Source organism: Primulina tabacum, chromosome 2 (genome assembly GCF_025594145.1).
Source record: "Primulina tabacum isolate GXHZ01 chromosome 2, ASM2559414v2, whole genome shotgun sequence".
Lineage (NCBI taxonomy): Eukaryota > Viridiplantae > Streptophyta > Magnoliopsida > Lamiales > Gesneriaceae > Primulina > Primulina tabacum.
This window is the reverse complement of record NC_134551.1, coordinates 677,299-700,297: the sequence shown is the minus strand read 5'-3', so window position 1 is coordinate 700,297 and position 22,999 is coordinate 677,299. Positions and strand designations below refer to the sequence as shown.

General features: G+C 35.3%; 5 protein-coding genes across 7 annotated transcripts; 3 read left to right on the top strand and 2 right to left on the bottom strand.

Moving 5' to 3' along the window:
* Positions 1-1,197: 1,197 nt before the first annotated feature.
* On the top strand, positions 1,198-4,454 carry LOC142522383 (hypothetical protein At1g04090-like). Of its 3 annotated transcripts, none has more exons than XM_075625763.1 (2): positions 1,198-1,589; positions 2,243-4,454. In XM_075625763.1, the coding sequence occupies exon 2, from the start codon at positions 2,616-2,618 to the stop codon at positions 4,200-4,202; it is 1,587 nt and encodes a 528-aa protein (XP_075481878.1). In that variant the 5' UTR covers positions 1,198-1,589; positions 2,243-2,615; the 3' UTR covers positions 4,203-4,454. The 3 variants fall into 3 exon arrangements, with proteins under 3 accessions (XP_075481878.1, XP_075481862.1, XP_075481871.1); XM_075625747.1 differs by having other exon boundaries at positions 1,199-1,589; positions 2,596-4,454; XM_075625756.1 differs by lacking the exon at positions 1,198-1,589 and having other exon boundaries at positions 1,749-2,397; positions 2,596-4,454.
* Positions 4,455-7,821: 3,367 nt separating this feature from the next.
* LOC142522380 (auxin-responsive protein IAA13-like) lies at positions 7,822-10,935 on the top strand. The gene is made up of 5 exons (XM_075625734.1): positions 7,822-8,329; positions 9,416-9,705; positions 10,108-10,243; positions 10,516-10,577; positions 10,678-10,935. The coding sequence occupies exons 1-5, from the start codon at positions 7,974-7,976 to the stop codon at positions 10,725-10,727; spliced, it is 894 nt and encodes a 297-aa protein (XP_075481849.1). The 5' UTR covers positions 7,822-7,973; the 3' UTR covers positions 10,728-10,935.
* Positions 10,936-11,236: 301 nt separating this feature from the next.
* Positions 11,237-14,632, bottom strand: LOC142522374 (bifunctional TH2 protein, mitochondrial-like). The gene is made up of 6 exons (XM_075625720.1): positions 14,124-14,632; positions 13,401-13,509; positions 12,995-13,285; positions 12,512-12,920; positions 12,167-12,433; positions 11,237-11,933 (listed from the first exon to the last, which is right to left on the bottom strand). Exons 1-6 carry the CDS (start codon positions 14,315-14,317, stop codon positions 11,527-11,529), a joined length of 1,677 nt encoding a protein of 558 aa, XP_075481835.1. The 5' UTR covers positions 14,318-14,632; the 3' UTR covers positions 11,237-11,526.
* Positions 14,633-16,082: 1,450 nt separating this feature from the next.
* Positions 16,083-17,678, top strand: LOC142522370 (photosystem II reaction center Psb28 protein-like). Its single transcript, XM_075625706.1, has 2 exons — positions 16,083-16,326; positions 17,056-17,678. The coding sequence occupies exons 1-2, from the start codon at positions 16,251-16,253 to the stop codon at positions 17,523-17,525; spliced, it is 546 nt and encodes a 181-aa protein (XP_075481821.1). The 5' UTR covers positions 16,083-16,250; the 3' UTR covers positions 17,526-17,678.
* A 134-nt stretch (positions 17,679-17,812) lies between these two features.
* Positions 17,813-20,381, bottom strand: LOC142522361 (subtilisin-like protease SBT1.2). Its single transcript, XM_075625693.1, has one exon. It carries the CDS (start codon positions 20,143-20,145, stop codon positions 17,833-17,835), a length of 2,313 nt encoding a protein of 770 aa, XP_075481808.1. The 5' UTR covers positions 20,146-20,381; the 3' UTR covers positions 17,813-17,832.
* Positions 20,382-22,999: the final 2,618 nt, after the last annotated feature.

The window sequence follows — 22,999 nt, the reverse complement described above, 5'->3', positions numbered from 1 at the left end:
ATTTTCTATCTGTAAGGCTTAGTGCATCAAACTGCGTGTCAAAGTTCTGGATTCATTATCAAATTGTATGACAACGTATTCTTGTTGAAATTCTTGTGTAGGTGTGTTCTTGTCTTCCTAACCATCTATTTGCGAGGAAAGAAGCTAAGGTCCCTCTCCCTCTTTTTGTGTTTGAGGGCCTGTGGCTCCAAGTAGTCAATAATACTCGTGTATTTCTCTGCAATACATGTTTATTCCTTTGGTTTTCAAGACGTTGAATCTGAATTTGTTGCTTTGTAATTTAGTCTGCACGCTATAGGAAAGATATGTCAATTGTCTTGAATACTGGATACGGTATGTCTTTTGCATTTGTGATTTAGCTACAGGAAAGACGTGTAATACCATGCGCCAATCATCCAGAATGCTGGATACGGCATGTCTTGTGCATGGAAGCTAGTGGATGTATGGAGCTTAGCTTGCTGATAATGCCACTGAGTTCTGAAGGTATGGAGTTGGTTCTACATTTGGGAAAGGCTGGCAGGTCTCATGTCGTGTATATTTGTTGTATCGTTTGCACTTAAAATTAAAGGTCGTCAGATGAAACTCTTTCAGTGTCTGTTTGTTTGATGTGCTCTTTTGTGTTGTAAGATATTCTGTTTCATAGTTCCATCTTGTTGGTAGAAAAAAAACCGAGTGTTGTCGTAAATTTGGGAGACTGCAAAGGTTGCCGTGTCATCATAAATTTAGGATTCTACAAAGGTTGCAAGAGTTGAAACACACTACATATGACTGCGTTGGCACCACCACCGTTGAGTTATTCTTTATTATAATTTTTTTCATATCTCAACGTCATTAGATAATATGATTAGCCACTCCATACTACTTAATTTTTTAGTGCTTCAAAGTCAAAATTTCATTTCTTTATAATTGAAATTTTGTTCAATTCATTCCTAAATTTTGCAATATTATTATCTATTCTTATCATTACTAATTTTCTTAATTTTGAAAATTTTAACATTACTATTACTAGTAAAATATTTCATATATTATCAATATTATTAGGATTTAAACTAAATAATAATAATATTAATAGGATAAATTGAATCACCATAGTATTTATCAAGATAAAAACATTGAAATTTCATAATAAAAAGGGGGTTTCCCGACCCCTTATATATTTTTTTTAAAAACAATTATTTGATGTTTTGGTATATATATAAAAAAAAAAGATGACTGGGACGGGATATATGGGTCGGATCCGACTTGGGTCCGCAACAAAATTAATACTCTCCTCTGCCTTTAACTTGTTCATTTTTTTTTATGTCCTGCAAATTGCCATGAATGACTGAACGAGACGCGGACTAATGGAGGAATAATATACGCACCTCTTCTACTACTGTGGAATTTGAAGCCGTAAATTATCAAAATCTTTGTAATATTCAATAGTAGTTCGTTTTATTGTTTAATTTTCGGGAATTTGACGAAGAAAAGTTGGGCTGGTGACAAGATGCTGGGATGCAAATGCTTATATTGGAGCAGAGGCGCCGATTACAAACGACCGGAGCCAGAAACTTTCGCACTGCCTGGTCCGGTTCCCGAATGGTCCCAAGGCATGAAATTGTGGCTTTGAATTGTGTTTTTCTCGGCTCAATTGTTTTTTATTATATGGGTGTGAGAGACGGATTCATGCACGTGTTTTTCTTGGCTTGGTATTGGTTTTTTAATTGTTCATTTTTGCTAATGTATCGAAAATAAGTGTTTCCTTTTAGCGTTCTTTGGGTGTTTTTAGATTAATTGGGTGCCCGATCATGTTGGGTTAAAAGTGAAGGATTCTTCATTATTTGGTTCTGATTTTTATGTTCGGTTTGTTGTTACGCCGGCACCTTTTGTTGTGTATCTGGATTTTATCAATAGTCAGAGTTAATTATTATAAATTAACGAAATTTTTTATCAGGTTTTTCCCATAAAAATGGTTCCTTTTTCTTGGATTTTCGACACCAGATAATGTAAATGGCTTTATGTGGAAGTTTTAGGAGCACATTCTTGGAACTCACCCTGTTTTTTCCTCCTGTATAAATATTATATTTGATTGTGTGAAGTATTATTCTTTTGGTTCTTTTTCGAATTATTGTGGATTGAATACTTGTTTCAGGAATTAGTATCATGAATTCTATGTATTCTCATGCTTTCTAAACAATGAAAAATTTACTTCTAGTGTCTTAATTTCCTCCCCTCTGAACGAAATACTTGTTCCAACATGAAGGGTACTTCTCTTGAACAAAAGGTCTCCTTCATGTGTTTCTGTTTCTTCGGAATGGAGTATCATTTGGTCATGGTTTAGTGAACAAATACTGGAGGAATCATTCTTACACAATCTATCTTGAGCCGAGCCGTGACATGTTTTGTTTCCAGACCAAAGTATGATGAGCTTATTTTCTGGTTGGCATAATGCATCAGTTTCATATTACTTTTCAGCCTAACATCTTTATGTAATCTATTGTTTCATTGGAAGTGATACTCTTTTTGGATTGCATCGCTAGTACGGATCATTTTACTTTGGCCTTACTATATAGCCTTCTCTTATTCCTTAGTGGTAATTAGTATTTGAATATGCAGGTTCCGGATTTGGCGCAGCAATGATTAAATTAGGAGAATTAGAAGTTTGCCAAATAACAAAGTTTGAGTATATATGGAGTTGCAATATGTCTTTGGATGGAAAACAAGGTGTTAGCTTCTATAAACCAATTTATTTGCCAAATGGATTTTTCTGTCTTGGTCACTACTGCCAATCAAATGAAAGGCCTCTAAGAGGGTTTGTCCTTGTAGCTCGTGTAGCAGCTAAGATTGAATTACATGGCAGTAGCAGTCTTAATTCGTACTATTTGCCTCCACTATTGAATCCCGTGGATTATTCATTGATGTGGTGTTCTGAGAGTGGAAATTATGATGACTTTAATGGATGTGGATACTTCTGGTTACCCCAACCGCCTGAGGGTTATAAAGCATTAGGCTTTTTGGTGACCAACAAGTCAGAGAAGCCAGATTTGGAGGAGGTCAAATGTGTTCGTGCTGACTTAACGGATGGGTGTGAAGCTTATCGCTTGATAGTCAACACCCACTCTAAGTTTTCGAGAGCACCATTTGTAGTTTTGAGCATGAGACCTCTTCATCGGGGAATATACGGGAGAGGCGTGTCTGTGGGTACTTTTTACTGCAGTAGCTACTGGAGTCTAGAAGAAGAATTAAATATTGCGTGTTTGAAAAATTTAGATCCGAGTCTACATGCGATGCCGAATATCGATCATATTCACTCTCTTGTCCGGCACTATGGTCCCACAGTCTTCTTCCATCCTGATGAGGTGTATCTGCCATCTTCTGTTTCATGGTTCTTCAGAAATGGAGCACTGTTGTTCAGTAGCCATAACTCTGGGGGTGAAGCCATTGATATTGAAGGTTCCAATCTTCCCTGTGGAGAGACAAATGATGGGAAGTATTGGATAGATTTTACTTCTGATACTCTAAGAGAGAATGTCAAGCATGGGAACCTGGAAAGTGCAAAACTTTACATACATGTAAAACCGGCTTTAGGCGGGACTTTCACAGATATTGTGATGTGGGTTTTTTGTCCCTTCAATGGACCAGCCACACTGAAGCTGGGGATGATGAATGTAGCTCTTAGCAAGATTGGGCAGCATGTAGGTGACTGGGAACACTTCACTCTTCGAATAAGCAACTTCACTGGAGAACTTTGGAGCATCTATTTTTCGCAACATAGTGGTGGAAAATGGGTGGACGCCTCCGATTTGGAGTTCATTGAGGGAAACAAAGCCATCATTTATTCATCAAAAAGTGGCCATGCTAGCTTTCCTCATCCGGGAAACCATATGCAGGGTTCAACAAAACTTGGGATTGGATTGAGAAATGATGCTGCTTTCAGTAATCATTACATCGATTCAAGCAAGGATTATGAAATTATTGCGGCTGAATATCTTGGAGATGAAGTGGTCAAGGAACCATTTTGGCTACAATATATGAGAGAGTGGGGCCCAACCATTGTCTATGATTCAAGAACCGAGCTGGACAAAATCATCAAAATATTGCCTGTCACGGTTCGATATTCTGTGGAGAGCATCTTTAACAAGTTACCATTGGAGTTGTATGGAGAGGAAGGCCCCACAGGGCCAAAGGAGAAGAACAATTGGATTGGAGATGAAAGATGTTAGCCTCTGATCCTCATCATTTATATGTGTCTGAGTTTTGACAAGAGCTGATAGTCGAAATCAAAGCGATAGCAGTTTACTTGTAAATAGTGTGTAATCAAATGAGAGTTAAATCTTGTAGCTCCTCCACAAGGATGTGTTTATAGCCATGAAAGTGGTCGGTTTATTATCGAAAATTGGTACGGTTCGTGATAATATTCTGAGATCACAATCAAGTTACCAACAGCTATGGGTTCCTAGTTTGATCTTTCATCCTCGTCTCTGTAGTTCTATCTAATTCTTAAAGGAAAATATATTGAAAATATGTATATTTAGATGTTGGAGTGAGTGGAGTTTCCTAAATATACAAAGAACTCCCACTTTCTATGTGGCCGAAAAAGATATTTTGTTATTTAGATTCGGTCAATTTTTTTCCCTTGAAACAAAAGACCTTGCTCACATCTATCAAAATACATTATAATGTTATTTTTCAAAATAAAAAGTTTTAGATAACTAAATATCCCGATATGTTTTGTGACGAAACCCAATGGACAAGATAAGGCTAGCCTTTCCAAATTCAGCGTAGAGTAGATCTCTTGTGAGACGGTCTCACGAATCTTTATCTGTGAAACGGGTCAACTGTACCGATATTTACAATAAAAAGTAATATTCTTAGCATAAAAAGTAATATTTTTTCATGGATGATCCAAATAAGATATTCGTCTCACAAAATACGATCCGTGAGACCGTATCACACAAGTTTTTGCCTTCAGTGTAAATCACGTATTACTGGATAGGCAACTTGTAATGCCCTAGATTTGACAACTGTCCTCACTGTACTAAGACGAGTCTTTCCAGCGTGCTTATGTCCTCACTCACACGCAACCTAGGAAACTTCCCGGGAGGTCACCCATCCCAAAATTGTCCCAAGTCAAGTACGCTTAACTTTGGAGTTCTTATGTGATGAGCTACAAAGTTAAGCGTACTTGACTTGGGACAATTTTGGGATGGGTGACCTCCCGGGAAGTTTCCTAGAAACCTGCCAGGAGACGCTCATTGTCCGTGCAACCTCATGGCACCGACGATCACCCCCCGCCCTCTTCGACCCCGGGCCTCACACAACTGATATCAAGTTCTAATATTCACGGATGCATTAAGGTTGTTATTAATTGCTATTATATGGATGAGATTAAAACAATAATCCTATTTATTATTTGTTTACTTGTTTTTTAATGATCTATTTTAGCTCATAAAGCTCATCTATAATTATTTAATTTATTTTTTAATGATTGATAATTAATGACAAATAAAATATGTGAGAAATAATATTTTGAATTAAATGAAAAAAATTACATTAATATCCTTTATTTTGGAAAAAAGTGATATATGAAAAATTCCATCAAAAAACATGAATAAATAAATTGTCCTGAAGTGTGATTTTGTGCTTTTAAGGTGTACTTGTAAATTTTATCATAATATCAATAATCAAGTAAAAATTAGTAAAATTATAAAAGTAACTGTGAAAAAAATTTGCAAAAAACACGTGAAATTTTTTCCCAACCAAAATAACATTTTGATTATGTAAACTAAAATATAATATAATATAATTATTAATTATTGAAAGATACATACATAAATAATTTGTTAATAATTCATAATTTAATCTCAATATTAATGAGTTAAACTAAACACATTATTAATTATTCATCACTATTCCATATCATATCCAGTCACTTTAATAATTAGCGAGACCAAATTTAAAGTTCAAAATTATAAACTCAAAGTTGATAATGTAAACTGTAATAAATGATTATTAAATTGAAACAAAGAGATTTTGAAGTGACAGTAGATACATTAGTCAAACTTTGGAATATTTAGCAAACTCTGTTTTGCCGGCTACAATTCATTGCCCCAAGGCCGCAGTTGACTTTTTCTAACAGGAAAATATAAAGTCAGGATATTAGGACCATATTATTCTTATGAAAAATATTTGATCAAAATTTACGTAAGACGATATCACGAGTCGTATTTTGTTAGACATATATTTAATTTGGGTCATTTATAAAAAAATATTACTTTTTATGCTAAGAGTATTACTTTTTATTGTGAATATCGGTAGGATTGACATGCCTCACAGATAAAGATTCGTAGACTTTTTAACAAGAGACCTACTCAAAATATTATTTTTATGTTAACATATTTTTATTTCAGAAATATATACATCTAATAGATCGCCTAGAAACATTATTATATATACTAATGCAATTTATAATTTGCAAAATCGTATGGGAAAGTAATGTTGGAGCCCATTTCGAAATAGAAGATAAAATTGTAATTCTATAATTTTTTTTATGAGGTAATTATATAATTATGATGTATAACAAATCAAATGGTTGAGTCCACGACTAACTGCTTGATGGTGTGATTTATTTGCTTCTTTTGTGGGTCTCCATGTATCATGTCATAAATCGATGGAGACATCCAACGGCTCCTCTGTCCCCTCCACTCCTTATTCAACGGCACTGATTTGATGTTAAATGAAAAATCAAAACAATTACAAAAATTTCTGAAATCTAGTTGGTTTGTATTATATTGTTTTATTTAATAATGATCCAATAAAAAAGATTAAAAAAAATACTAAATTACAATTAATATTTTATCTAATGATAATCCACTTAGTAATTATAATAAAGAATAAAATATCAACAACATGTGTATCATCCTAATAATTTTATTTAAATTCTTTGATTTAATATATAAAAATATTGTGGAAATACGTACCACGTGTTTGTAATCAATTAGTGGGTGGGTTTTACTTTATTTTAGTATTAATTAAAGGTTTGGTGTTGAGGCGAGTGAGGGGTTCTGGCCCCTACAGGTTGTCGGGTTGTCTTTAGGCTTCTTTGTCCCTACCTAAAACCTTGCATTAATATTACTCAACACCAAATATCTCGATATTTTCAACTTAGATAAATTACATTGCATTGGCAATATATATATATATATATATATTTATATATATATATAATTAATAATTAGTGTTATCTATACTTCTATACCGTTTTATTAAGTTTGAGACATTTAAAATAACAAATTTTGGTGTCATGGTCTGTTTTAATAATTATATATATTAATAAAATGTCAAAATTTTAATGTAAGTTATATGTATTTCAGCGGATAGAGTCATTGTTTCTTGATTATTTTATATAGATTCAATTTTCGTTGAGGTCATTTTATTATTATTTTAATTTTCAATTTATTTTTTAATTTATATATCAAAATTACAGTGTAGTCCCTTACTATTTCTTATAATTATATTTTGATCTTCATTTAAATATAAATCAAATAAATTATAAAAAATATTACACAAGCAAGCAACGCGTGCATCAGTGCACTAGTATATAATTAATAATTAGTGATGTTAGACATGATTTGTTCCTAATTTTTTTTATAATTAATTTAATTTAAGAACGATTAAGGAACGTGTAACTAGAAATGAAGTTATTAGATGGTTCTGAAGTTTGTTTGGTACAATTAAAGTAAAACATTAAGAAAAGTTGTCCATTTGGTGGAGTGTGGGAAGGAATCTATAATGGCTGTTGTAGAGCAAAAAGCCGACACGTGGGGCCCACCTCTCCCATCCAAACACCCACTCGTCCCCTTTTGCTCCAAAATTTTTCTTTGCTCCGACAGAGAACCAAAATAAAACCCACGTCGATCGATCCCCTGTCCTGTCCCAGTCCTCCAGTTGAATTTACAGACATTTTCACAAAGTAAGTAAAAATATAATCTTGGATGCGAACAGAGTTTATTCCCGGTGGCGGTGTGATTGCAGGTGGGTCGATGTCGGCTTTGTCGGAAGAATCTTCTTCTTACCCGGATGGGTCCGAGTTGGAATTGGGGCTCGGCCTCAGTCTCGGTGGCGGTGGAAAGGCTAAGAGTAAGACGCCGTCCGTTGCGGCTGCGGGAGGATCGTGGGATCAGTTCGCCAGAATCTTGACGGCCGATGATTTTCCTTCGGTGATCTCTGATAAAGATTCTTCGTCGTCGTCGTCTTCTTCATCTTCTACCATTAAAGCTCAAAACAATGGTTTCTGCGGTTCGAAGAGAACTGCGGAGCCCTCTTCCCCTCCTGGCCGCTCTGGAGTTAGGTATAAATTCGGCACCTTTTTAGTTTTATATGCTTTAATTTGTTTTTTTCCGACCATCTTCCTTTTTTGTTGACTCTCTTATTTCAAAACCGGTGTTTTATCTTCATATTTTTTCGTTGTGTTTATGTTTGTGTGTGAATTCTCGCTGAGACACAACTATGTTTTTGGTCTTTGCCAGAGCAAAATTTGTGTTTCTGTTGTGTGTGTTGTTTTTTCCCTCTCGTGTGTTCCATTTGTTCCTAACATACGCCTCTAATATTTTTAATGTAATCTGCTATTATTGATTAATGGTAATAAATATTGGTTTTGATATGTATTTTGACAGCTTTGAATCGACCTTACATTTCAATGGGAATCTCAAAGTACACAAGAAAGGTCTATTTTGAGTCGAAAAATCATGGAAACTCGTAAATAGTTGAAGATGCAAGTCTGCAACAATATGACAATTTTTTTTAGATTCATTCACTTGTTGAATTTTTTGTTGTACTATTTTTGGTGGAAAGGGACAATTATCTATTTAGAAATATTGAGATTATGTTAACTAGGAAGATATGATATCATTTAACTACCCTTATATTGTGGATATATCTTAGTCTAGGAGATCTAAGATTAATATCACTTAACTAGAAGCCTCTTGTTATTACAGTTTTGTTTACCATATTTTTAGAATTTCTTGATATAATGTCGAATTTGTGTGCGATTATAAGGGTCCCAATCCAGTATTTTATGATTTTCCAAATGGTTCTAAACTTTGCAAAAACAAGGGTTTTGAATGTTACTTATCAAGTATTTTATATTTGAGTCTAAAACATAAAGGTTTAGTTTTGAAAAACTTTATTTCGAGAAAAAAGTTGAGCATACCCCAACTAATCGAGGGGTCCAACTTTTGAGGTTCGACTTAGGTCGCAAAAATCTCAGGTACGGTGTCTACTGGCTTTAATTAGTTTCATATTGTCTCATTAAAATAAGTTGTATAATAAATGTATTTAAAAAAAAAAAACTCTAAATCAGCTACTTAAACAATGGCTCAAATGATTTATCTAATGGATTTTTAACTTTTCTCCTTTGTGCAATTTGTTGAAGCAGTCAGGTTGTGGGGTGGCCTCCTATCAGAGCTTATAGAATGAACAGCTTGGTAAACCCTTCAAAGACACCGGCTGTTGAAGAATTCACCTCAACCGTTGATAAATGTAAAAACGAGAATACAAACATTGCTGTCGAAAAAGGACTTTCAAGAACATCTTTCTTTATTAAGGTGAACATGGAGAGGATACCGATTGGGCGAAAGGTGGATCTGAATGCTCATAGCTGCTACGAGACTTTGGCTCGTAAATTGGATGACATGTTTAGACCTGGTGCAGCAGTTGGCCCAAGAAGTAATTTTCTATCTTTTTACTTTGTTTCATACAAAGAACTAGCATAAAACCTAATGACATCTAGAAATGAGGGTGAATTATCTGTCGATTTTTCCACTTTGACCCCAAAAGGCAATGCTCTACCTGACATAAAGCTGCAAGAGTATAATTAATCTCTGTTTATAAATCACTGCTAATATATCCACGTTTGCTATGTCACAAGAACATTCTTTTCTCTTGGTAAGAAGGGAAGGTTATGCGTGGATACCATAGAAATTGGTAAACAAGAACAAAACCTTGGTTTTAATTTTTTTATGGTGATTTTCTTAATATTCTAGTTGTGGGATATACTAAGTTGGAAATGTTTACACGATTGTCGAGTTTTTGGATGCTTGTGTGATTGCCAACTCTGAATTATTGTAGGATCAAGTTGGGAGGAGCAAGCTGCCATGGCTGATGTGAGATGCCCGGTGAAATTACTGGACGAGTCATCTGAATTCGTACTCATATATGAAGACAAAGAAGGAGACTGGATGCTGGTTGGAGATGTCCCTTGGCAGTATGTCTCTATCATATTGTTTTTGTAAATGATCTATCTGAGCTGCGTTCTTCTTACGCAGTACTATTAAAATGTTGTTACTCTGTCACCATTCGTAAACTGCCCCTTTACTCGACTATATCTGCAAAACTGTTTTCATTACTCATTCTATATACACAAATTTAGTCAGTCCCAACTAGTTTGGGAGTAACACCCGTCATGACGAACTTTGGAACTTATTGTTAATTCTGAGGCATGGTCAATAATTTTACTACACATCTTTGCATTGACAGGATGTTTCTGAGCACAGTTAGAAGACTTAAAATCGTGAAAACATCCGAGGCTAACGGACTTGGTATGTAAAATCCGAAGGTTTTTGCTGAATCTCAAACACGTGCCTGTAATATTTTCATCATTTGAAAACACCCATTTTATCCATCAATATTTGGTTGCAGCTCCAAGAGCACACGAAAGAAACAGGAGACAATTGATGGCACCCATTTGACGATACTTCTCTGATCTCAAACAGATTCAAACACGGGATATAGATGCTCTATAATCAAATAATTTTGGCTTAACGGGCATGTCTTTGATTGCTTAAATATTTTGCTGAGTACTATTTTGACGTATTATATGTTGTCCGGAGAGCACTACAGTTTTTTCTCTTTTATGTACTGTAAGTAAATGTGTCAGCCGTGTTTTGATTTGCTGCACCACAAACTGGCTGCGTTTCTCGTATTGATATATTGTTGGTTTTGTTTCATCTAAATACCGTTTACTTGGTTAGAATCATGTGATATGTTCTAGTATTTCATTTTATCGTGATCATGAGATGTTAACAAAATATTTTTTTTTCTCTAAAAGAATAATAATACGGTAATTTGATATTTTGATTGTATTAAAAAGCTTTCGCAGTTGATTTTTGATGAATAATTAATGATTTGATTGACGTAACATAATCATGTTTGCAACCAAATGTTTGACGAGTAAACTCTCGGATCGTAGAACCAAACATAGAGTCAATTCCAAGACAAAGCTTACTAAACAGATTGATAAATTTAATATTATGAATACAAATCCGAAACGAAAGAGCCTGTTTTCACTTGACCAACAGACTTAGTTCCAGTTCACAAAATCATCTAATGCGCTATTTTATTGCCACATGCAGTTATATTCCTCAACGAGTTAAAATATATGGTTAAGGTCTGACCAGTGGGATGGGACCTAGAGGATCGTGTGCTGCGTCACTAATCTTTTAATCCGTATGACAACCATTTTTTTCCAGCATGGATCCAACTAGACGTCTATTGCCCCAAAAAGAATGCATATATTTCATCCCAGTTAGAGACTGTATATAGAGTACTAGACTTTCCCTTGCGATTTATAGAGCCACTCTCTGCAAGTTCTCTCTGTTTACTTATCAAACCAGAGAACAATGGAATGAAAGAAACACCAAAATGGTTCGCAATACTCTTCAGACTGGTACTCAAGTCAATGACAATGCCAATATCTGCTTCTAACAAGCAAAGCAAATCACCAAGTGAACCTCCGATGTAGATTTTCAAGGGCCTACCGTTATTCTTGCTGGTAATGTCATTAAATGCTTGAAGCTTGTCTATGGGACTCTCCATCTTCATGATCATGCCACCAGTGGAAATAGATTCTTGGTACACCAAGTCATTTGAAAATATGTTCACCGCGTTTAGGCTACCTGTTAAGGAGTAAATGGAAATTGTGATAAAATATCCATGATAGAATGCCAAGAGGGCTAAAGCTCTCACAATCTTTTTTCTTTCAATCTCAATAATCTCCTCCTCATGTAAAAGAAAATATATTAGGATAATCAGGGTGGGAAATCTCTCTTCCCAACAAAATCTTATAATAGATACATCTCATTGTATCAAATTTGTTTCTAAAAAGTATGTTTTTAAAAAATAAGCATACCTGATGAAAAGGCAGACCTAATTAGATCACTGCACCAGCAGTATGACAGAACGTGAACTTTGGTAGCACAATTTTTATCTTCCACAACATTCTGGAAGAATTTTTTACAGCCATCCTGAAAATCGAGGCGCTCACCAGCTCGTTTTATGTCTGATAGTTTTAATCCTTTCAGTGCATTAGAATGAATCAGTCTTGCATTAGCCCTCTTCTCGAAGTCAGATATTTTCTCCAGTGCTTTAAATAGACCTTCATAGTCAAGTCCCTCAGCTGTGATCACATTAAGCATAACAGTTAGCTATCGGAATCAAGAAGGATAGGATGTTCTTGCAAGAAAATGTGTTGAACCTTGGAAAGATTTATCAATTCCTGCCTCAAGAATGATGCTTTCTACACATTGTTGATATTCTTCTACATACTGGCTGAAAAGATCGCTCCATGTAGTCCGAATATCCGTGAATGGCAGTGGTCCAGAACCATTGGTCGTTGTGATTATTGCAATCTCAGCTAAAAGGGCAGAGGAATCAATAGCAGTACAAGTCAAGTCAAAGTCGCAAAATAAGATGAGGTTGTCTTCAACATTGTTGAGGAGTCTTGAGAAAGGAACTATGCTTTGCTGAACACTTGATTGAGCCCAGATGAAGTCCAACTCGAGTTTCATAGCTCTATGGTAAAGTCTTTCTACAATATCTAGTTCTTCACTGGTTAAAGAAACACATAGTTTATCCAGCAAGTCTTCAATTCTTGAAGCTGATGCCTAAATTTAGAGAAGTAAAATTATGAGGGTTTTTCACAAGAACACTCCAATAGAAAGCATCAAACAAAACATACCTCAAATTTTACAGAAGAAAGACTGTTGAGCCACTTCTTGTAGATGTGCTCACCATCATCAGGGTCTAGACGAGCCTGGATCTCCTTACTAATGAAGCTGTAGAGCCTCATGCATGGTGAAATCACGCACAATGTATAAGCAGCAAGTTTTGTCTTTTCAAAAGGTGTAACAAATTTGACAGAGAATTTTTCCTCTCCAACTTTTCCTGAGGCTGTTTCGGCCAAGAATTCTGTGTATTTCACTGTTGCAGCATCGCATGTCCTATCTTTGGGCGGCTCAAATCCCCATTCCTATCAATAAGCCACATAAATGAAAAAGAGAACCTCAAAATTGATACTTAGCATTGCATCGCTTAGGTGGCTCAAACGTATAATAAGATCAAGAATTCATTGATTGGGCCCTCACACGAATAAGCGAATCTTGGTTCCTAAACCTCTTCATGACGCGTTTTCTCAACCCGGCAATGGCTTCCTTATCCTCCTCGTCATCTACATATTCCTCTGCCAATTCGTAACTGCAAATGGACAAAGTTTATCAACAGAAAAACAAAAGCTTCCCCCTCCATTCAACAAAGTTTCTTTTCTTTACTTTATTTCATTCAATCAGCCAATCCATGAAGATTATCCAGTAGACGATCAAGGTCAATCCGGTGAAAAGAAAAACACACACTGAGGCCACCAGATCAAACACTCTATCTGAAAACAGCTCTTCTGCCCAGAAACTAAATAATCTATGTGCATCGGCATCTCAACTCATGGATCTCTTGGCTAAACAAGTAAAGATAAGAGGACTAAACCATCCTTCTTACTTTTCTCAAAACCATTGATTCATCATATATTTATTTCACAATAGTTCTATGATTCAAAGAATCCTTTCCTATTTGATCCAACCGCCTTCAACAAAAGAGTTCAAATTTAAAGTATAACTTACCATAACCTCCCCTTGTCATATCAACCAACGAAACTAGTTCCTACTTCCTACCGCCCGAAATTGCAAGACATTCAAATCATATAAACACGAAATTGACCCGATGCAAAGTATATACAGAAACAAATAGTCAAAAAAACATAGATGATTTCTCCTCACAAAAAAGGGAAAAAAAGACACACGAAGATGACGGTGGCTTACGCATGAGCAAAAGCCTGAAGAAAGTAGACATCTTGAGAGATGCAATGAATAAAAGACGTGGGGTTCAGAGTTCCCGAAGCCAAGCAAACTGCAAAAGGGCTGTAAAGAGCTAAAGCCCTCTCATTCTTGAACTTTTTCCACAGCCTCTTCGCTATCCCTCCTTCATCCGACACCTGCAATTCGAAACTTCCCATTTCTTTACCTCCTCAAGATCAACGCAAACTCCACGATTAATTTAACTTTATTTTTTTTTATCTCAACCCTTCAAGTATGAGAAGGGTTGGTGGATTTTGGGGACGTGATCAAGATTCAAGAGTTGGTAGCAGGTCAAGGATAGTAATATATGTATAAACAAACACCCATATATACCACGTTTGATTGTATAAACAATTTTTAATGGGAAAAAGTCGAGTCTGGATGCGCGTAAGCCTAGGAAAAATGGAATGGATAGTAAAAGACCAAGTTCGGGATGGTCTTTGTCAGGAACGGAGCGCCGGCAGTCAAAAGATATGAATATGATTTGGGATTCTCGTGACTCAGTTTTCGCGTGATACAATACGTATGAAAATGACAGAGTCAACTCACTATTCTTGTTAATGCCAATAAGGGGTATTTGACTGAGTATCTTTTGATTGAAAAATAAAACTTATTCCGTATTCTCTTTTTATATGTGTTATAAATATAATTATTTATTAATAAGCACAATTAAATCATGAATATGTTTTTTGTGAGACGGTCTCACGGATATTTATCTGTGAGACGGGTCAAGTTTACCGATATTCACAATAAAAAGTAATATTTTTTCATGGATGACCCAAATAAGATATCCATCTCACAAAATACGACCCGTGAGACCGTCTCACATAAATTTTTGCCTTAAATCATATACACGGTTTAAAAAACGGATTGGTAGTTTAAACCATAGTGTCATCTTTTGGAAATAATTTGTAAAATTATAATTTTATGTTTGTTCGAGCAAAATACTCATGATATACTTGTAATATCATCACATACAATAAGATTGTATTTGGGATTCAAGAATTTCGAATCCAAAAATTTCAAATATATTTTTGTTGTCGTTGAGAAATAAATCATAAATTTTAAATCCACTATTTATATTGTTTATAAATATTTCATATTAATTATGATGAATTTCAAGTTTATCATATATTTAAAATTCATTTTACTTAGAGTAATTAATATATAAATAAATCAAATATATATTTAAGATTTGATATATTATTTTATTGTAACAATAAATTATAATCAAAACAACCTATTACAATTTTTATTTGCCAATTAAAAAAAGTTGTAGATGATTACACTAACACCTTCTCTTTATATTATATCACAACTAAAGAGATATACATGAATACCGAATTACATTCAATCATTACGAGTAGATATGAACAACCTTTGACTCATCATTCTCTAGTTCTATAAATATCGTTATTTTGATAATATTATTTGAACATAGGGAGTAATCTAATATGCATCTTGTGTTCAAGTAGATTTCTTGTGAGACGGTTTCACGAATTTTTATCCGTGAAACGAGTCAAATTTACCGATATTCAGCATAAAAAGTAATATTTTTTCATGGATGACCCAAATAAAAGATCCGTCTCACAAAATACGACCCGTAAGACCATCTCACACAAGTTTTGTCTATGTGTTCTAAGTCCAAACAAAAAACATTTTTTGGCTTAGAAAATGTTATTAATGGTGGGAACTTCGATTACTTGTCAGTGTTTTCTTAGGTGAATTTTTCATGCACGACTTCTCCAAGATGATTTATATGAATAACGTGATTACACATTTTTTTATTGCGAATGTAGCTATTTATGTGAATAAATATTCTAAAAATTTCACCACCACTAGGCTTTTAAAGATTATATAACAACTTGCTCAAAAGAAAAAAAAAAATATATATTATAACAACTCGATACTTGTGAGAGAACAAGCGTAGATTCATTTTCCAATCCATGTGAAAAACTAAGAAAGTTTCAAGTGAATGGCTGTCGTTGCACAACACCATCTGTTCACGCTCCAAGAAACACGTTATCAGTATCATCACTCGCCCATGTTTCTCTCTCTAAAACATTTTGCTTCCTCTCTCTAGAATCTTGGATGGCGACTCTGCAGTCAATGGCTTTCTGTTTTCCTAGCTCTAACAGTTTGAGCAACCAATCTCGCTCAATTCCAGGTACCCCTTTAATTTGATAGGTTGTTCTTTTTGTTCTGTAATTTAAAGATTCAGTTTTTTTCTTTATCGGTGAATGGAATGAAATGTACTGTCTCACATACGAAGAGTTTGAACTAATGTTTCATGGAGTGTTGATGGGGAAAAGTAAGAGTAAAGAGTTTTTATGGAACAAAGTTTGAAAAATAGCACAGATGAAACTACTTCATCTTTTAATCTTTAGAAAATTCGACTAAATTTCTGGGTTCGGCAGGTTATGTCACAATTTCTGCCAAATATTTGATGAAAGATTACTCTTTTGTGCAATCTTCTGTGTTATAAGTGCACCACTGTAGCCGAGTTAAAAATGTATGCTTTATGAAAGGTTATAATTTCCCGGACGCGGGAATAAATTTCCCCGTATAAAAAGAAGTTTTAAGCCGGAATGTGACTCTAGATGCCCTATACGGTGAAGGGGTGTGGTTAAATTCATCGAGATTGAAATTTTGCTGCAAGAAAATTAACACATGTACAGTATGCACAATTTGAAAGCTCAATGCTGTCGATATTACCATTTTCATGCTATGGATTCAGTTGTATGAAACTTCTACCTTGACTTTCTTTTGTATTCCAAAAAATGGTATGGATATTTGTTAAAACAAAATGGTACTGATTTTTGCTCAACTGCTTATAACAAAGAAACTTCTTTATTCAGATGATGCGGTAAATGATAATTATCTTATTTTTTTCTAGTCTCATTGTGTGGAAGTGTTCACTCGAGTTTGAACTCATCTTTCAATGGACTGTGTTTGCACCTACCACAATTGTGCTTTGCAAAACAAAGACAGGGGCAAAGCATCTCTACACTGAGCATAATGATGGTGAAACCAACAATTCAATTCATTCAAGGGACTGACGAACAGACAATCCCAGATGTGAGGCTAACGAAGTCAAGGGATGGAACTAATGGAATGGCAATATTCACATTCACTGAACCTTCTGTTTTTGACTCAGCTAGTATTGTTGGTGATATAACCGGTTTCTACATGATTGACGAGGAAGGAGTGATCCAATCAGTTGATGTTAATGCCAAGTTTGTGAATGGGAAACCCGCGGGGATAGAGGCTAAGTACATCATGCGAACCCCACGAGAGTGGGACAGGTTCATGAGATTTATGGAGCGTTATTCCAACCAGAATGGATTGTCCTTCATAAAAAAGTGAGGCAGTGTATATATTTTTGTCCCTACATTTTTTTAAATGCTATTTTATGAAATTCATGTTCATGTAACTAGGTGAAATACAGCAAGAATTAACTTGAGAGATGATTAATTGGATTTAATCATACATTATGAACGGAATTCCATGTATTCTCTATCTGGAGTGTCATTTATCTTTTTCAGGGCTTACAAGATAGAAAAGCTTCAACTCTTGAATGTAAAAATTAAACGGATATCGTGTAAAATCTGTCCTATGTCAAATTTATTCAGAAATTTATAGCTGATTCAGTTAATTAAACTGAGTATTATTCTCATTTTCGGCTTTCCCATGTCACTGCGATAGGACTCCGAACTGTGTAAGAGATTGTTCTGTGGTTCACCCATGTCAAATACCCTTGACTGAACCTTGTACTCTCTATATCCATTCTTTTCTTGGATATAAACCACACCTTGTAACTCAAAGTTTGATTTACCTGTTTAAATATCAGGCGCTGTGGCCTGACTTTCACACTGACCCCTTCAGGCGCTGTCACTTCCACCGAATAAATGGAATTAGCACTCCCTATGTTTGTTAAGCGTCTTTTGAACATTTTCCTTAGTGCTCCTGGCCTGAAAATTACGGAAAATGAGGGGTAATTGAGGCTGAAACCCCTGTTCTTCTGTAGAATTTCATGGCAACTCACATTCTTGTGAGTGATGCTAAAAATGTCTGATCTGCTGTATCCAAGAAAGCATAAATGAGTTATGTGCTCGTTTGGCTGAATGTCATATATCAATCCTGGATCAATTGCTCTTTCTGGGTTCACGTGTCCTGCTCCGATTGCAAAGAGACTTGCAGGTTTGTCTCCATCCATTATTGGTTTCCCCTGATGATCAGTTATGTCTGCAGTAGTGATCAGTGCTGATTTGATGGCGGCTGGGGTCCATTTTGGATGAGCTGAGTGAATCAGTGCTGCAAGTCCACTGACATGGGGACATGCCATGGAAGTCCCTGACATGACTGTGAAGTTTACTCTTCTCAGATCTTCTGGGAGTGCGCTCGGGCCAAGATTTTGCGGCCAAGCTGCAATGATGTTGACCCCAGGAGCAATCATATCTGGTTTGAGAATCGAAGGATCTGTGAAACTTGGTCCTCTTGATGAGAACTGAGCTACTGCAGGAGCTCTAGATTTTCCAATGATGGTTCCTCTGAAGATGATTCGAGCTTTTGGTCTCCTAGTTGAGTTGATGTAACTTTTAAGCTGGTACGACTCTTCAGAACCGATCAAAGTTGCTGGCAGGACATGAACATCCACAGAATCTTCCTCCAAGTTTACTTCTGTATTGGCAAGAATCATTCCTGCTCCGCCCGCTTCTTTCACTATCTGACCTTTCTCCGCCCTCCCATTTATGCCCCTGTCACAAACTACCATCTTACCTTTAACTTTTGCTACCGGGAGAGACCCTTTCAAGCAAAATCCACTTCCTTTATTCCCACCCTCGAAATATACCAGCTCGAGCACTTTCTCTGCACCTGGAGATCCAATCCAAGGGTACATGGATTCTCCATATAAGAATTTCCCATTGCCCAGTCGAACTACTGCTGGAAACCTTCTGTCAAGTGTGCTTGCACCAACTGTGGTTATCCAAGGAGCCTCATTGGCCACCGAGTTTTGAATTGGACCATTGTTTCCTGCTGCACAGATGACTGAAATTCCATGCTGCATCGCTCGAAAACTTCCGATGGCAATGGTGTCCTCGTATAGAGGAACTGGAAAGCCACCGAGTGAAAGGGAAAGTACATCCACGCCATCTCGGATTGCTGCGTCTATTGCTGCAAGAATGTCTGAGCTGTAACAGCCACTGTACCAGCATACTTTGTATATGGCAACGTGGGCACCAGGAGCCATTCCTCGAGCCTCACCAGCTCCATTTCCAAGCACGTCAGCCATTGGAACCGGAGCTCCCCCAGCGGTGGAAGCTGTATGGGTCCCATGGCCATGGGAATCACGAGCTGACATGTACTCCACCAAAGTATTTGGCGATGATATCAACGAAGCTATATGGTGCCCTTTGCTGAAGTACCGGGCACCAATGATTTTCTTGTTGCAGTTTGAAGTACTAAAGTCCTGCCCTTCTTGGCAAATCCCTTTCCATTTTTGTGGAATGGGATCCATCCCCTGATCATCAAAGCTCGAGCTTTCAGGCCAAATTCCGGTATCAAGAACACCAATAATTGCCCCTCGTCCATATCTTGATTTCATCCAAGCACCCCTTTCTCTGGTGGGACTTAGCCCCAAGAACTTGTAGGAATAAGTCGTCTGAATCTCTAGCCTCCTGTCCGGCCTCACTGCTAAAACTTCTTGTGATTTCTTCAACGTCTCAACCTCTAACGGTGAGAGTTGAGCTGCAAATCCTTCAATGGCAGAACTATAAGAGTACAGAAACCTTGAGGATAAATCTTCTTCACTGTAAACTGAATTTTCCAATAAAGAAAGGTGCCAATGAAACCTAGAGGTAAACGAAGAACGCGAAAGCCCCTCAGGGTGGAGCTGAACAATGTAGGTTTGCAAATTCTGAGCATGTGAACTAAGAAAAAATCCCAGCAATAAGGTCAACAAAATGTGCCGAAACTTGGCTTCCATTTTGCAAGGAAATCTAAACTTTTGAAACTGAGACAGAACTGGTACATATTTATTGGGACAGGACACGGGGTATTTGTAAGCTCCGGAGTCGGGTTCGAAACGGGGCTATGTCTGAGACAGAATATGAATAAGCTCGTGAAAGATAAGAGCTCTTCCTCACGAGTTTCCTTTGGTGTGACTGATAAGACAGTGAAGATGAAGGAGCCTTTGGGTTTTGCATGTTTAGTGAAGCGTGGGTTTTCACGAGGGAATATAGTTCATATTTATTGCTGTATATTAATTATATAGTTTTTCAAATAAAAAAGTAACAACCCCACGAATCTTGGTCGATTGATATTATTGTCTGCTTCTTTGGTTATTCAATTGCTTCATTTATTTGCACGCTCTAGGCTTGCCAAATTTATAATATTCTTAAATAAACTAATATTTGAAAATGGTTATTGTCAAATAAGTGAAATTAATTCAAAATCTGTTGATGGGCAGTAATTTAATACGTACTAAGTTGATATATTCTAAATATGCATGGGTACTAATTAAGTTGAGATGGAAGACCAACGATAAGAACAAACGGAACAACAAATGAAGGTCTTCATATAAACGCAAACAAAATAAAATGCACGGAAATTGAAACAACAAAGTGAAAGGGAAAAATAAAATACACTTTCCTATTTTATTTCATATTTTGAAAAAATATATATATGTTACCTAAACTATAAGATACACTTTTATATATGTTAAATACATGAAAAATAATCATTTTTTAATAAAATTTATTTCTAAATTAGAAAAACTTTTATATCATAAACTGTTTTCAAATATAATCAATTACAATAATATGAAAAAAAAAATTTTTTTACAAATTTTAAGATGTTATATCAATTTATATCACTATATATATTATAATAACCAAACTAATATTAATATTTTTAATAAAATTCTACTATATTCAAAAGTATAATAATACTATATTGATCAAATTAATGTTTGTTTATTTATTTTTCTAAAAAAAATTAATCTAATCAAGAGAAATAAAAAAATTATTTTCTTCTAGAAATTTAATTTTTTCCTCGTTCAATTTTCACAAAAAAGGAATGAACGAACTAAAATAACTTGCATATTTTCAAACAAGACGGAAAATAAGAAAACAGAAGACGGCTAAGAACACACATGAAAGATTCAGCAACGAAAGAATTAAAACTCCAGAAAAGAAATGCTTCATATTCGATATTTCTATCAACCAATTAAGAAAATGTCAGCCGGAACTAGCTAGTAGTTTCCACCAACATGGTAGTTTCAGACAAAACAAGCATGCATGCACTTTTAGTTTAACGTTAATTCACAAGATAAATACAAACTTTCATTTGCAGTCAGTTTGTAGCCGATGTTCCCTATTGAAAATATCATTTGAGTTATGATCAACAATAGGATTTCCTTCTTCCCGCGCAAACAATCTGAAATCTTTTACTGGAAAACCATTCTTCTCGTAATAATTAGAAATAGTATATAATGAATTCCTTAACAAAGATTTTACTACAAGAAATAAATGGCATTCCGTACAAAGGTTTCAAATACTTTGCATGCGTGAGATCGAACGATCGATCGTTGAAGCCTATCCTAATTAATGATGATTTCGGTTAATTCAAACAACGTTAGCAGTAGTAAACATTGGGTACAAGTTGACAACAAATGACAGCCTGAATCTACATATTCTGGTGGCTTACAGATTTATTTATGTTTCCTGGTATACTGTTTGTTAAATAAACAAAACTCTGCTTCTTGAAAAATCAATATATATAAAAAAAAAACGATCAACTTTTTGACAAGATTAATGCCACGCGACTTATGGCATACTTTTATTAATAAAACCGATTGAAGTACTCGTGGATCATCCATATTCATTGTTGTGCATGCCACCTGCCCCCTCAATATCTGTTTTATAAGGTTTTATCGTATGTAAAATAAATTAATAATTTTAGATATCTCTATTTCAAGTTTTAAATGTATAATAAAAATTTATGAAATCCGTACGTAAATATCTTTATCGAGTTTAGATAAATAAAGAATCAAGATTCAAGAAATTATCATGTACGTAAAATAGATACATCCATCACGCACAAAGAAAAAAAAATCAATCAGTAAAATAACAATATGAAGATTTGATTCAGTTCAAGCAGAGTCAAAATAAATAAAAAAATTAAAGCAAATCAAGATCACACATGCATATATCAGTTGCTTCACTGCCGAGTAAATCTAAAATTTGAAGAAATTAATAAAACAAATATAGACACGAACGACGGAAGCTACATCAAACGTAATTCTATATACAACAAATGTTGGAAAATCTTGTAATAACCGAGAACAATATTTTATTAAAACAAGTTTCTATAAATCAAACGTGATCTCAAATCAGGATCTGATGTTTTATGTATATATTTTACACGAACTGATTTATAGATAATCAAACAAGGATCGAAAGATTACTTTTTTGAAGTGGGTTTTATCAAACATTCAATGCATGTTCTCCGCTGGATCTACGATACGTTGATTTTCTCTAAAGCTTACACATGTGGTGGCTACACTGAAGGATCACCGAAGCCAATAACAAGAGACTATCAGTAGCAATCAGTTTGTACCCGATATTCACTTAAAATCTCATCTGATTTATGATCAACAGTAGGATTTCCTTCTTCCCTCACCCACGATTTTATTGGAAAGTCAGTCTTCTCGTAACCATATGAAACAGAAGATAGTTTATCAATATCTATAATGAATTACTTAACAAAGATTTTACAATAAGAAATCTTCTGTAAAAATATTTCGAATAGTACTTTGCATGCATAGGGATCGATGGAGC

Bases quoted from the DNA above. Each gene is read 5' to 3' on its own strand.
- LOC142522370 (XM_075625706.1), top strand. From the start codon at position 16,251: ATGGCGACTCTGCAGTCAATGGCTTTCTGTTTTCCTAGCTCTAACAGT. The intron at 16,327-17,055 runs GTACCCCTTTAA...ATTTTTTTCTAG, and splicing joins CCAATCTCGCTCAATTCCAG to TCTCATTGTGTGGAAGTGTT.
- LOC142522361 (XM_075625693.1), bottom strand. From the start codon at position 20,145: ATGGAAGCCAAGTTTCGGCACATTTTGTTGACCTTATTGCTGGGATTT.
- LOC142522383 (XM_075625747.1), top strand. From the start codon at position 1,487: ATGCTGGGATGCAAATGCTTATATTGGAGCAGAGGCGCCGATTACAAA. The intron at 1,590-2,595 runs GCATGAAATTGT...TTGAATATGCAG, and splicing joins GGTTCCCGAATGGTCCCAAG to GTTCCGGATTTGGCGCAGCA.
- LOC142522374 (XM_075625720.1), bottom strand. From the start codon at position 14,317: ATGGGAAGTTTCGAATTGCAGGTGTCGGATGAAGGAGGGATAGCGAAG. The intron at 13,510-14,123 runs GTAAGCCACCGT...GTCCATTTGCAG, and splicing joins CTTCAGGCTTTTGCTCATGC to TTACGAATTGGCAGAGGAAT. The intron at 11,934-12,166 runs GTATGCTTATTT...ACTCCTTAACAG, and splicing joins TAGGTCTGCCTTTTCATCAG to GTAGCCTAAACGCGGTGAAC.
- LOC142522380 (XM_075625734.1), top strand. From the start codon at position 7,974: ATGCGAACAGAGTTTATTCCCGGTGGCGGTGTGATTGCAGGTGGGTCG. The intron at 8,330-9,415 runs GTATAAATTCGG...TTGTTGAAGCAG, and splicing joins CCTGGCCGCTCTGGAGTTAG to TCAGGTTGTGGGGTGGCCTC. The intron at 10,244-10,515 runs GTATGTCTCTAT...TTGCATTGACAG, and splicing joins GTTGGAGATGTCCCTTGGCA to GATGTTTCTGAGCACAGTTA.